The sequence below is a fragment of the Schistocerca nitens genome, chromosome 3, assembly GCF_023898315.1.
Source record: "Schistocerca nitens isolate TAMUIC-IGC-003100 chromosome 3, iqSchNite1.1, whole genome shotgun sequence".
In the NCBI taxonomy this organism is placed as follows: domain Eukaryota; kingdom Metazoa; phylum Arthropoda; class Insecta; order Orthoptera; family Acrididae; genus Schistocerca; species Schistocerca nitens.
This window is the reverse complement of record NC_064616.1, coordinates 139,508,705-139,524,565: the sequence shown is the minus strand read 5'-3', so window position 1 is coordinate 139,524,565 and position 15,861 is coordinate 139,508,705. Positions and strand designations below refer to the sequence as shown.

Sequence of the window (15,861 nt, the reverse complement as noted above, 5' to 3'; positions counted from 1 at the left end):
TACGCTGCACCCCTATCTCACTCCCTTCCCAACCACAGCTTCCCATTCATGACCCTTAACTCCTGTACTTGCAGCCTGGTTTCCTTTTTAGTTATAAATAACCTGTTGGTCGACATATATCCCACTACTTTCAGAAACTCAAACAGTTTATTCCAGTCAACATTGTATTACAGGACTGTTCTTTTCTATTCATCTGGATTAACTTCCATTTTTCTACATTTACAGCAAGCTGCCATTTATAATAGAAATTATAAGTCACCCTGTATCCTCCTACAGTTACTCAATGACTATACTTTGCTATGTACCACAGTGGCATCAGGAAACAGTCACAGGTTGTTGCTCATCCCACCCATCAGATCGAGAGCAATCCTATCGCACTTCCCTAGGGCACTCCTGATGATACCTCCGTCTCTGACAGACATTTGCCATCGATGAGGACATACTGGGTTCTATTATTTAATATGTCTTACAGCCTCTCCCATGTCAGGTAACTTATTTTCATCTGAGTGTTCACTTGAAAACTGCAATCATTGCTCATACTAATTTTTACACGTATCAACTGAAATTTCTAAAGTGATTTTTCTGTCTTTGTACCAAAAAACGTAAGTTTACAATAAGCAGAATAAATCACTTCTCTATTTATATTTCACATTTTGTTGGCCTCAGTTTTATTTTAAGCAGTGAGCTCCAACATCAGACTTTTCTCCACCTTTAAATGGCACCTACTGTCTTAAGTACATCTAGAATCTAGTAGCTTAATTTTATGAATCCTGATACACATTCAAATACCATTTTAAAGGATAATATGAAATATTACATATACAAACAGTATCAAACATCTTTCCTGATTGTCCCACACACAACACACAAATATTTACTTCTTGAGACAATTGTAAACTAGACTACAGCTTCAACTGTGTTAAATACTAATTTACTCCTTTCACATTCATTCTCCTGTGAACAATTCTGGGCATCTCTAATATTCCATGAACTTCACACTGACCTCTAGACAAAGCACTTTTCTCAGAGTGGAAGGTGGAAATGTTGAATACCCAGAAACACAGTACTGACAATAACAGTGTCCTTTAAGTATTGAAACTGAAGATTCAGTCCAAACAATATTCCTCTGAACTTTCAGTTTCTTTAAATGCATTCATGTATCACTTCAATAACATTAGTAAAAAAAACTTCTCTTTACACTTATATATGTGCCTTGAGTATATAATCTGTGTTTTATTCTCTCATTTCTTTGTCATATATTACTTCCTGTACAAAAGCCATTGCTGGCTGGCTTTGAAATCTGTGGAAGTATTAAAATTCTGCATATCGGCTTATGTGCCAGAGTACAACTAATCTTAAATTTTAGGCTGTGTATGACAGCCTCCTCTCAAATATTTCAATGTACTTTTGGATTTTCTCAGAGGTGACTGGCTACAGACTTCAATATTCATTCCACTGCACCATTCTACCTCTGTAATTTTCAGTATTGAAACCAAACCCATTGTAAGTTCATACCAATATTTACATTTATTTAACTGCATAATGGGAAACGTTACTGGCATAAGCAAATATTATATCTTACTGATGTAAGTCTTCCATATATTTCCTGTAGCACTTATTCTTACATACAGTACCCTCAGCATTTTCAAACCACTGAAAGTTGAGGAGGAAGGAGCTTCATCATCAGTTTTGAAACAAGAAGACAGTTAAGCAAATGATGGGTATTAGGTAATGCAGAAACCCCTTCTACGGTAACAATCCAAAAACTAATGTCTTATCTCACTTTTCTCTCCACTCTGAACCATTGTTTAACCTCTGTTTCATACCATTGCCATCATGCTCACAACTAATAACACCAACATATTCCATTTGTTAGGTATCATGGCATTACATGAGTAATGGTCCGCAATTCGACAATATACTGATACAATTACGGAGTGAAGTGCACGGGAAGGGGAGGAGGGAGAGGGGAGTGAGGAGGTGGAGAGGTGGGGATGGGAGGCAGAGGCGGTGGCAGGATGAGGGGGAGGGGAGGGGTAAAGACAGAGTGAGAGTTCTTATTCGCACTGTGCATGTGAAGTCTAGCCTTTTATACTGTTACAAAGATGAGGTAGTTGTTTTATACTTCAGATAATTTCTGGGATACCAAAACTAATTTTCATGCCTCACTGTAAGACAGCCTTAATTTTCACAATCACTGTATCAAACATATGCTACCCCACTTCCATACTATAACAGTTTATGAACCCTGTTTTAACTACATGGCAAGTCTTAAGACTTTCAACTGTTAAGAGAAATTGTTTCCCATTACCAATTAATAAATTACAGACCTATGTTTACAAAATCTAAAAAATATAAATGCAACTTTGACCAACAGCTAACACATTAAGGCTTGAAAATGATTAGTGACACCATGTGAATACAAATGGTTCATTCGAGGTATAAAGCTAAAGTGCACCTTTGGACAATCTGAGGCTAAATATTTGTATGGGGAGAGATCAATACTTACAAAACAGAAGAAGCAAATTCAATATATGGGATGAAACGAATAAATGAATACTGTGACAACTCTTATGAATTCAAAGTTTGTGTGCAGGACAGTTCTGTAAAAATGACATTCCAAATATTACACAATGCTATTTCAATATGAATTTGAAACATTTATAGATAATTAAATGATTTCTATATTGTTAAGGACAAATGCCAACTGCTATTCCTGGAAGTAGTGGTTTCTTATACATTATTTTAAGCTCCTTAAGTGAAGATACTGTTGGTCACTTAGGTAACTCTCTTCATTAGAGAACACGAGATTGGTTACCACTGACCATAAGTCAGTTGAAGTATTATCTCATGACAGATATTTTAATGACAAAATTTCGACAAATCTGGCTTTGTTCTATTCTTCCATATTCACAAATAATGAACTGAAATTAATCATAAAAATACTTTACTGACAGATTCTATTGCATGCAATTATATAGGCGCATCAATGTCAATGCAAACTACGAGGAATAAACTTACACAATGCTTGGAGCATTCACATTTGTTTGATTGTCCTCCAACATCTTCATAAGCCAGTCCCGATATTCTTTCCTTTGATCTTCCTTAAGCGTGTCGATTTCACTATTCCATTTGCCTTGCAACAGGTTCTGCTCTTCAAAATGTGAAGCTGCCATTTCATTTATTTGATGTTCTGTATTTGGAAAAGGAACTCCTTCTATAGCCTGAGCCATTTCTTCTGTTTGCCTTAAAGAAGAATGAGCAATTTATTACACTTTTATAATATTGAGCAAATCATCTTTACTCAAGAAGCTAACCACACTTATAGAAAATGTTGTCAAATTTATCATCAAATTATAATGATATTTTAAAGACTCATATGGATTACTTAAAGCAGATTAGATATATTTTTAATTCCAACAATCCTCCAGGATTTATTACATGTCAGAATACAAGCCTACACAATAAATATTTACAAGGGTCAACAGCCATGCTAACATACCTTCCACAGATTCAATTAAAAAATAATAGCAAACCGTTCACAATGTATATACGTGTTCAGTACAAAGAGGTGCATACGACAATTCTTAGGCTGTAGGAGCTATGCATCACCAAATAGATACATCATTTCTGCAATAATTACTGACAATGATCACATTACTGCACTGAATTTATACATAAGTCAGAGTGTAAGTAATACTTGCATTATTTGATAACATTATTAACTTATGCACATCTGTCAGCTAAACTAAGAAATTCATCAGTGAAGTTGAAGGAATTTACCACCAATTAATTCTTTTGGCTCCTCTTATAATGAACTTCATTAACAGTTAAAACTTTTTATGGCTACTGAAAAGTTATTGAAAATGTGTGTTCTTGAACAATGGCCACCTTTCTGGACCAAAGTAGGTAATTTCAAAACTTTGTGAAGATTATATGTAAACTGAAAGGGGGGAAAGGGAGGAAAGGAGAAGGGGAGAAGGGGAAAAGGGGGAAGGAGGGAAGGGGATTATTGAGGTCAGTTGCATTGGAACATTATGCGGAATCAACAGCAATGAGTGAAAATGTGTAATGGACTGGGATTTGAACCCAGGATTTGTTTATTAGATGGATGCATTAACCACTGCACCATTGGAACACAGTGTTATCACGAGTGGACTATCTTGGCACAATCATGGCTGACCCACATTCCCACTGAGCATCCATTTCCTCCAAGTTCGCTACGCTGAGATTCCCACAGGAGTTGGGATGAACTTGTGCATCTGCACTGAAGAAAGTGGATCCATTGCCCTTCTAAGTCAATCAGTTACACATGAATGCATGGTGTCTGGCCTTTTGGATATGCCCGAAAGAACAGACACCATCCACTGATATATAATTTGTGAAGATTGTTGTTATTTCTAGCATTGATTCTATGAACTGACCTGTTCATTTGAAAAAGCGATATATATTTTTAATGAAAAATTTCATTAAGGGAAAAATGTATTGTGAAGTAGTTGTTAGTATCCCCAGTTCCCCAAAAAGGCCACTGCAGTACATTACTAAGTGCACACAAAAAGGAATTGTTATTACACATTTTTTAACTTTGAAGATTTTAGCTTGGCTTGATGAGTTAACACCACAAAATAATCCCATATGGCATTATGAAATTAAAGTAAGCAAAGTATGCTTTTCTTTCTATTTTTCTGTCATCCATGTCTGACAAAATTAGCATAAAAAATTGATATTTGTTTAGATGCTTCAATAGCTCTGCGGTATGCTCCTCGCAACTGAATTTATTATCAAACTGTAATCCCATGCAGTAAACACTATCAATTTCTATCTCCTTATACTGTAGACATACAATGGCAGGAAGCCTCTTACAAGTTCTAAATTGCATATAGTGTGTTTTTGCCAAAGCTTAGTGACAAATAACTGGCTAGGAAAAATTTACTAATGTTCATGAAAATTTCATTAACTGACATTTCTATGACTAGAATTCATTTGCTATTTATTATAATGTTTGTCTCATCTGCAAACAAAACAAACTTCACATCTGGTAATGCTACTGATGGAAGGTCACTGACATACATAAGAGAATGGTAAGAATCCTAAGATGGAACCTTGTGGAGCACCACATGTACTTAATCCCCAGATGTTGGACGATCAATGATAGCTTAGTATGCATCTCTTTCCTATAGACACCCACTGTTTCCTGTCAGAGATGTAGCAGCATTTACTGTTACACCAGAATATTCTAATTTACTTATACTGATTTGCAAAGTCAAATATCCTTGACTGATCACGAAATACACCAGCAGCCTGTAATTTATTGTCTAACTAATTAAGTACACACTTGCCTCCTCAATATCAGAACCCTTTAGAAATGGGAACGGTGACTTGACAATTTATTATTTGTTCCAGGTAGTTAAGAAGCTGACTGTATATTACTTTTTCTAAAATTTTTGATGGCAAAAGTGAAATCAGATGGAAAACTGACAGTATTTCTTTATCTCCTTTCTTAAACAAAAGGTTAACTTCAGCATATTTCAACCACTCAGGAACTGTTCTACTTATAAATGACTAGTTACACAGATATGTTACTGACCTTAGAAGCACAATCTCTTTGTTGGTATTTTATCACAACCACTACAATTTTTTGATTTTAAAGACATCTTGATGAACATTACTTCTACTGCTGTAGTAATATTCATATTACAGAAGTTATTTGTAGTGACTGGTCTGACATTCCATGTTAACATCTACTGAACCTGACAACTTCATCTTTTCAATAATAGTTATGAAACACTTGTTAAAAAGTTTTGCACCAATACACACATTACCAATGTGTCATTTACTCTTAGCACTACCTGTTCATCACCCCTGGTTTTGCCAGTCTTCTCCTTCACTATATCTATATTGTCTGTATTTTGTTATCTGATGTGATTCTCTTTTTCTCATAACGCATTTGTTTTGATGTCTGTGCTATCACAATTTAATATTTTGCAGTCTGTCTTGAAATGAGCTTCTGCATTAATGTGTCAGAGATATTTCTAAATAACAGAGTTTCCTTATTGTCTTACAGGATACCTTCATCCCTGGAGTATTCCATGACTTCTTTAGGGACTTTGGTGAAATCTCTGTTACTTTTGGGCAAAAATATTTTTCAAACAAGGTACGGACATCTATACTAGTAACGAAACTGTAATTGACATGTCTGTCTCTTTGTATGAGCTCACTCCAACACTAATAGGCGGTATTTTTACAGGTAACTTGAGCACAGCTTGCAGCAGCATATAGGCTTTATTCAATAAAAATCTTGTCACAGAAAAAAAGATATCATGATTTAAATATTTATCTAAAACTGTCTGCTCAGATTAGTAGTTCAGATGTTTAATCGTCAAGGTGTAGTATACCAAAGGACCAATAGACAACACTGTTCGTTTTGTATTACACCAAAGAATCAATAAAGGGTGCTGTTAATTTTTTAAACTCATTAACAGATGAATTTTTGGAAGTTTGTGTCAGTGACATAATTAAACGCTGCAATCTTACCTTTATGAATACAAACTAAAAGCAAATTTACTTGGCTAATATATATGGATTTTGCTTTGTATATTAAAAACTTAACAAAACTGCTTTGCTTCTCTGACAAGTTTTATTTATATTCTTGGCTAAGAAAAAAAATTTATTGGTTTTGCTTTGTGATTTGTGCACCCATTCATTACATTTTGATTTCATTTTATTTAAGAATAAAAATGCCTAGAAAATGGAAGAGTGTTTCTGAATACACAAGAACAGCTAAAAGCCTGAGGGCTATGCAGTCTCAAGAATTCATTGAAGATCATTAGGCAAGACTTGCTGCAGCTCGAGAACATCAGGCTTTAACTCGCTCTTGCTTTGGAAAAACCTCCTGAAAGTGAAGTGTAAAGCAACTCTGCTTGAGAGCATCATGCATTATCTCGCCGCTCAGAACCCTTCACTCACAGGGGCTTAAAGTTACTTCCCCCCAAAGCGACCTCATAAAAGTAGAAATTTTGACTGGTACTGGAGCAGGCAAGAGTGTTTCCATACCCCAAATCTCACTTATTCCTAACAATGTATGATTATGCTTTAGAAGTGTACAATTCCAGGTAAGCTTATATTATGCCATGACCTTAAACAAAGCACAAGGCCAGACACTGCATGTTGTGGGTGTGCATCTTAGTATCAGTTGCTTTTTGCAAGGCCAGCTATACATGGCTCTCTACGCACACAATCTCTTTGTTCATGTCTCCAATCATATTACTTTAAACGTTGTATACAAAGTAGGTTTAGAAGCCAAAATAAATTCCACACATGAAATCTCAGGCAAAGCTATAAATTAATACCCAGCCAATGCAGTGTTTCTCAGCTATTTATTAATAAAAGTGTTGTATTTTTCCATTTATGCCATGAGCTCTACATACACCTCCAGTTCATGACTGAGGAGTTTCCTAAAAGAATCAATCAATTTTTGTCTTACTGAAGACTGTCTTTAACTTTGATTTAGAAGATTTTATATCTTGTTCGATAGTAACATAAAAGACATGCATGTCATGATCTGAGAGGGCACTGTCTACTGGTTTTGCAATATAATTTACTTCATTAACCCTTTCTATAAAAGTACTATCATCAACTAATCATTGAACGTTTATACATCAATAATAATAATAATAATAATAATAATAATAATGACAGCACAAACATTTGCTTACTGATATTTTTAGATGTACTTGAAAGAGAAAGGGACTACTGCTACCCAGTGAAGATGTTTAATATACTGACAGCTAAAAAAGCTTCACTGTGTTGCATAAACAGTTAATTAAAACATGTTTAATATATGTTATGGAAGAAAAATAGATACAAGAAAATGGAGACTTGTAGAGACTAGAGGGGATATTAGCTTGAACAGTTAAAAGACAAAATTTAAAAAGGTTTTAGTATATGATGATGTGAGGGTGCAACACACTGAGAACTTTCTGGGCATATGACAGTAATATGCACTCTGTCCATGTCAGCCCCCTCCCCCACCACCACAAATGATAGACTCTGAAGTGCACTGAATTTTGTGCTAACATACATTTTCATTCTTGAAATACAGACTTGTTTAGAGGCTCCCCCACATCTTCAAGTATCAGGAATAGGAAAGTATTTAGGTTTATAGTTTTTCTTAGATTAGCCACAGCAGCACACTCAGTGAGTATATGAGCTACTTTTAAGGGCTGTCACAGCTGCACTGGAGTGGATCTCTTGTCATACGAGAAATTCTTGAGTGTCTGATATGGCCGATATGTAGTCAGCAGAGCATGACATGTCTGAGAGGCCTGGTGAGAAGTAAGCTGTGCCTTAGCGATCACCTTGATCACTCTCAGTATGTTGGGGGTTGTGACATCCTGTAATTCCATATCAAAGTTGTTCTCCTGTGGTTGCTTCTTTGGCTAATCTGCCAGCAAGTTCATTTTCTGGTATACCCAAGTGGCATGGTGTCCAGATAAATGTTATGGTGGTTCCAGGAAGAAGGAAGGAAGATTAGAGTTTAATACCCTGTTGACAGGAATGCCATTAGCGATGGAGCTTGAATTATGAAAGCATGGGGAATGTACTAATCACCATGGCACCTTGCTACATATGGTGTTTTCAGTGTCAACTAAGAAGTCTTGGGTGTTAGAGACTAAAACATTTCAATGGTGGCACTGGTTAATTCCTTGTACGTAGATGACAGAGCTGCTATAAACCAGAATGGTTTTTGTTGTGAGGTATTACAGGGATTGAGATATGGCTAGCAACTATATAGTATATATGCTGCATGCACTCAGTACAGAACATGGACTAACAGGCTATTGCCTCCCCCCCCCCACCCCCCTTGCATAGAAAAACACTGACTGGATCAGTATATGCAGATGGATCCAAAATTAAGGTAGTCATGGAGAACTGAGAGTGATAGGCATTTCAGAATGACAGGGCCTGTATTTTCCATAGGGCCACAGAACAACTCCATCTGCATCACTAGACTGGGTACAAATGATGGGGGACGTAGAGAAGGAACGCTCTGTACACAGTTAAGAGCAGGCTCTGAGGCCTTTGCATAGAGCCTCCAGTCATATACCAATTGGTTTACCAGTTTTAGGGCAATTCATAAATAGTTTAAAGTGGTGGTTGTGAAACAGAGTTGAATAACACAGGTGCAAAAGCATTTGTCAAAGTGTGACCACATAGCTTGCTAAGAATTACAGGTATTTGACCCTCAGTGGTGAGACACACACTTTCACCATGAGGTTGTCTATAGGGCTTATGCAGAACTCATTAGAGTTTATTTGTTGTGAAGTCACAGTGCACCTGTATTATAATATCAGTAAGGAGACTGTGACACACTAGTTGTCCAAGACATAAGCCCATTATCAAGTTCTATAAAGAAAGAATTATTTTGCATTACTTTATGTATTAACATACATGTACTAGATATCTTTTTATATTATGCAAACTGTTTGCAGAAACTAATAATTTTAACCCAAAGTGAACTGTTTATTTCTCCACATGTTTTTTGCTGGAAGCAGTAATTTTCATACCTTGTTTACTTGTATGCATATTGTGTAGCCAGCTAGGCACATTTCAAGGTATATTTTGTGAAGCTATAGCACACCTGGATCACAATATCAGTACAGAGATTATGATCTACTTGTTGTCAAAACATGTGATTTTTATAACTTAAAAACAAGTTAAGAGCAGAGTGACTACAAGATCTAAAGGACAATGAAATACATAACTAAGTACAGAGTGCTGTAAATCAAAATTAAGAAAGTGGTACAACACACCAGTTTCTACAAACAGTGTGTAAAATGAACAGCTATCCATTGTATGTGTGTTAGTATGTGAAATAACACTGAATAATGGTTAGAGTTCTTCTTGTTTATAAAACTTGATAATGGGCTCATGTCGTACCATAACAAGATTTCGTTTTCAAATTAAATGAATCACACATCTGGACAACTGGTGTGTCATTACTTCCGTACTGGCTCCAGAGATTCATCAGTGATTAGTCAAAATTTGTGGGTCATTTCATGATTTCAGGATAGAAATAGTAATTCCCTCTCACCACTGCAACTGAAATTTCCCTTCTTACCAAATACAACTACAAATCCAAGTTTTCAGCTTTTGTTAGAAAGTTGTGACCACGTGGTTGTGAATTATATTGTATCCAGGGAACTCAGCTAAAGCACTGTTGAGCTCCCATTCACTAAATGGAATATTGTATGGTTCTAGACAGCATGTATGGAAAGCCAGGCATTTATTGGTCAAGAAATTAGGATGGTAGTTACTGCAAGTGAACACATTTGGCTTAGTGTCCCATGAAAAGCTCAGCAATTTCACTGTCGATAGAGATGGCAGGAACTGCTGTGGACGGCTGATGACCATAAATGTGGCAGAGTTTAGTCCAATACTTGAACGAATAGGGTGTCGGCCCTTCACATTATATCTACTGTTCTCAATACACTACTTCTTCTTCTTCTTCTTCTTCTTCTTCTTCTTCTTCTTTACTAAAAATTGGGTCTATGCTCAAGATGTCTTCAATGCAACTAAATTTTCTATAGAAGGATGGAGCACCTTTCTAGTTAGTTGTTCCATTGATCAATCTCATGGTGACCATTATGATGTGGAATGTGTCAAATGCATAGGAAATGCACACATGAATCAAGGTTCTTTTTTTACTTTTTAGGCTTAAAATTTTTTATTACCTACCCCATTCGCTTAAATGGCACAAAATGCCAGTATTATACCTATAGATTTATTTATTCCTATTCATTAATTCATCTATGGTATAGAAGGAGTAGTCAAGAAGATATGATTTCTGTTTATTTTTGAAACTCTCACTGCTGTCAGTCAGACATTTTATTTATCTGGTAATTTATCGAAAAGTTTTAAAGCAGCATTTTTTACCCCTTTCTGTACCAAAGACAGGTTAAGTAGAGGATACTGTAAGTCTTTCTTTCTTCTGGTATTATAATCATGAATGTCACTGTTGTTTTTAAACTGGTCCATGTCATTGAGAACAAATTTCATTACTGAATAAATGTACTGTGAAGCTCTTGTGATAATTCCTAATCTTTTACACAGACGCCTACAAGATGTGTGACATTATTCTAACCAGTTTCTTTCCAGCAGTGAATTCTTTTTGCCTAAGTGTTGAGTTACCCCAAATTAGTATTTGGTATGACATCAGAGAGTGGAAGTAGGCGAAGTATGTTAGCTTACTAATTTCTACATCCTCAAAATTGGCAATTATTTTTATTGCAAAATTTGCTGAACCTAGTCACTTTAGAAGACCCAAAATATGAATTGTCCAATTAAGATTCTCATCTATATGTACACCCAAAAACTTAGTATGCTCTACCCTGTCTACAGACTTCTGTTGATATATTTATTGAAGGAATTGTACTCCTAACAGTAGAAAACTGAATGTACAGTGTTTTTTCAACGTTCATAGCAAGCCCATTCACAGAAAACCAATCAATAACTTTTCCAAAGACATCATTTGTATCATTTTCTATTGGAGTTTCTTTTATTGGATTAATAATGATGCTTGTATCATCAGGAAACAGAGTCAGTTTAGCTTCTCTTTACAGATAAGAAGCACACTCGCTTACATATATCAATAACAGAAGGGGACCCATGATCCAATCCTGTGGAATCTACATCTACATTTACACTCCGCAAGCCACCCAATGGTGTGTGGCGGAGGGCACATTACGTGCCACTGTCATTACCTCCCTTTTCTGTTCCAGTCGCATATGGTTCGCGGGAAGAACGACTGTCTGAAAGCCTCCGTGCGCGCTCGAATCTATCTAATTTTACATTCATGATCTCCATGGGAGGTATAAGTAGGGGGAAGCAATATACTCGATACCTCATCCAGAAATGCACCCTCTCGAAACCTGGCGAGCAAGCTACACCACGATGCAGAGCGCCTCTCTTGCAGAGTCTGCACTTCAGTTTGCTAAACATCTCCGTAACGCTATCATGGTTACCAAATAATCCTGTGACGAAACGCGCCGCTCTTCTTTGGATCTTCTCTATCTCTTCCGTCAACCCGACCTGGTATGGATCTCACACTGATGAGCAATACTCAAGTATAGGTCGAACGAGTGTTTTGTAAGCCACCTCCATTGTTGATGGACTACATTTTCTAAGCACTCTCCCAATGAATCTCAACCTGGTACCCGCCTTACCAACAATTAATTTTATATGATCATTCCACTTCAAATCGTTCCGCAAGCATACTCCCAGATATTTTACAGAAGTAACTGCTACCAGTGTTTGTTCCAATATCATGTAATCATACAATAAAGGATCCTTCTTTCTATGTATTCGCAATACATTACATTTGTCTATGTTAAGGATCAGTTGCCACTCCCTGCACCAAGTGCCTATCCGCTGCAGATCTTCCTGCATTTTCGCTACAATTTTCTAATGCTGCAACTTCTCTGTATACTACAGCATCATCCGCGAAAAGCCGCATGGAACTTCAGACACTATCTACTAGGTCATTTATATATATTGTGAAAAGCAATGGTCCCATATCACTCCCCTGTGGCACGCCAGAGGTTACTTTAACGTCTGTAGACGTCTCTCCATTGAGTACAACATGCTGTGTTCTGTTTGCTAAACACTCTTCAATCCAGCCACACAGCTGGTCTTATATTCCGTAGGCTCTTACTTTGTTTATCAGGCGACAGTGCGGAACTGTATCTAACGCCTTCCGGAAGTCAAGGAAAATAGCATCTACCTGGGAGCCTGTATCTAATATTTCCTGGGTCTCATGAACAAATAAAGCGAGTTGGGTCTCACACGATCGCTGTTTCCAGAATCCATGTTGATTCCTACAGAGTAGATTCTGGGTTTCCAAAAACGACATGATACTCGAGCAAAAAACATGTTCTAAAATTCTACAACAGATTGATGTCAGAGATATAGGTCTATAGTTTTGCGCATCTGCTTGACGACCCTTCTTGAAGACTGGGACTACCTGTGCTCTTTTCCAATCATTTGGAACCGTCCGCTCCTCTAGCGACTTGTGGTACACGGCTGTTAGAAGAGGGGCAAGTTCTTTCACGTACTCTGTGTAGAATCGAATTGGTATCCCGTCAGGTCCCGTAGACGTTCCTGTGTTGAGTGATTCTAGTTGCTTTTCTATTCCTTGGACACTTATTTCGATGTCAGCCATTTTTTCGTTTGTGCGAGGATGTAGAGAAGGAACTGCAGTGCAGTCTTCCTCTGTGAAACAGCTTTGGAAAAAGGTGTTTAGTATTTCAGCTTTACGCGTGTCATCCTCTGTTTCAATGCCATCATCATCCCGGAGTGTCTTGATATGCTGTTTCGAGCCACTTACTGATTTAACGTAAGACCAGAACTTCCTAGGATTTTCTGTCAAGCCGGTACATAGAATTTTACTTTTGAATTCACTAAACGCTTCACGCATAGCCCTCCTTACGCTAACTTTGACATCGTTTAGCTTCTGTTTGTATGAGAGGTTTTGGCTGCGTTTAAACTTGCAGGGAAGCTCTCTTTGCTTTCGCAGTATTTTCCTAACTTTGTTGTTGAACCATGGTGGGTTTTTCCCGTCCCTCACAGTTTTACTCGGCACGTACCTGTCTAAAATGCATTTTACGATTGCCTTGATCTTTTTCCATAAACTCAACATTGTCAGTGTCGGAACAGAAATTTTATGTTTTGATCTGTTAGGTAGTCTGAAATCTGCCTTCTATTACTCTTGCTAAACAGATAAACCTTCCTCCCTTTTTTTATATTCCTATTAACTTCCATATTCAAAGATGCTGCAACGGCCTTATGATCACTGATTCCCAGTTCTGAACTTACACAGTCGAAAAGTTCGGGTCTGTTTGTTATCAGTAGGTCCAAGATGTTATCTCCACGAGTCGGTTCTCTGTTTAATTGCTCGAGGTAATTTTCGGATAGTGCACTCAGAATAATGTCACTCGATGCTCTGTCCCTACCACCCATCCTAAACATCTGAGTGTCCCAGTCTGTATCTGGTAAATTGAAATCTCCACCTAAGACTATAACATGCTGAGAAAATTTATGTGAAATGTATTCCAAATTTTCTCTCAGTTGTTCTGCCACTAATGCTGCTGAGTAGGGAGGTCGGTAAAAGGAGCCAATTATTAACCTAGCTCAGTTGTTGAGTGTAACCTCCACCTTTAATAATTCACACGAACTATCCACTTCTACTTCACTACACGATAAACTACTACTAACAGCGACAAACACGCCACCACCAGTCGCATGCAATCTATCCTTTCTAAACACCGCCTGTGCCTTTGTAAAAATTTCGGCAGAATTTATCTCTGGCTTCAGCCGCTTTCTGTGCCTATTACGATTTCAGCTTCGGTGCTTTCTATCAGCGCTTGATGTTCTGGTACTTTACCAATGCAGCTTCGACAGTTTACAATACCGATTGCTGCTTGGTCCCCGCATGTCCTGACTTTGCCCCGCACCCTTTGAGGTTGTTGCCCTTTCTGTACTTGCCCGAGGCCATCTAACCTAAAAAACCGCCCAGTCCACGCCACACAACCCCTGCTACCCGTGTAGCCGCTTGCTGCGTGTAGTCGACTCCTGACCTATCCAGTGGAACCCGAAACCCCACCACCCTATGGCGCAAGTTGAGGAATCTGCAGCCCACACGGTCGCAGAACCGTCTCAGTCTCTGATTCAGACCCTCCACTCGGCTCTGTACCAAAGGTCCGCAGTCAGTCCTGTCGACGATGCTGCAGATGGTGAGCTCTGCTTTCATCCCACTAGCAAGACTGGCAGTCTTCACCAAATCAGATAGCCGTCGGAAGCCAGAGAGGATTTCCTCCGATCCATAGTGACACACATCATTGGTGCCGACATGAGCGACCACCTGCAGATGGGTGCACCCTGTACCCTTCATGGCATCCGGAAGGACTCTTTCCACATCAGGAATGACTCCCCCCGGTATGCACACGGAGTGCACATTGGTTTTCTTCCCCTCTCTTGCTGCCATATCCCTAAGGGGCCCCATTACGCACCTGACGTTGGAGCTCCCAACTACCAGTAAGCCCACCATCTGCGACTGCCCGGATCTTGCAGACTGAGGGGCAACCTCTGGAACAGGACAAGCAGCCATGTCCGGCCGAAGATCAGTATCAGCCTGAGACAGCGCCTGAAACCGGTTCGTCAGACAAACTGGAGAGGCCTTCCGTTCAGCCCTCCAGAATGTCTTTCGCCCCCTGCCACACCTGGAGACGACCTCCCACTCTACCACGGTGAGGAATCAGCCTCAATGTGGGCAGTATCCCGAGCAGCCACAGTCTTAGTCCGATCGGGGGATGTGTGGGACGAGCTGGCCGTCCCCGACAAACCCCCATCCGGACCCCCACAGTGATGCCCATTGGCAACAGCCTGAAGCTGTGTGACCGAAGCCAACACTGCCTGAAGCTGGGTGCGAAGGGATGCCAACTCAGCCTGCATCCGAACACAGCAGTTGCAGTCCCTATCCATGCTAAAAACTGTTGTGCAAAGAACGTCTGAACTAATGTACAGTAGCATAATGTCATGGTTCACACAATCAAATGCTTTGGATAAGTAACAGAAAGTAATTCCTATTGGTGATGTTTTACTATCTAAAGGTTTATGTGGACAGTGAAATTGTATATTGATGTCTCAGTGGTACAGCATTTCTGAAATCTGAACTATGATTTACTAAGTATCCCACTACTGTTGAGATGGCTAACCACTCTTGAGTACTTTCTGATGATTTTTGAAAATGCTATAAGCAAGCTATGTTCTCTGATAGCTGCAGTTATTTCTTTAGACCACCATGGC

The 15,861-nt window shown here is 38.5% G+C and overlaps 1 protein-coding gene across 2 annotated transcripts in view; it reads right to left on the bottom strand.

Annotated features, from left to right (window-relative positions):
• LOC126248084 (protein C12orf4) overlaps window positions 1–15,861 on the bottom strand; it is a 142,720-nt gene that overhangs the window by 112,518 nt on the left and 14,341 nt on the right. For both annotated transcript variants that reach the window (XM_049948742.1, XM_049948743.1), the window contains exon 4: window positions 3,022–3,246. In XM_049948742.1, the coding sequence (XP_049804699.1) occupies window positions 3,022–3,246 (225 nt within the window). The remainder of the gene's footprint in view (window positions 1–3,021; window positions 3,247–15,861) is intronic.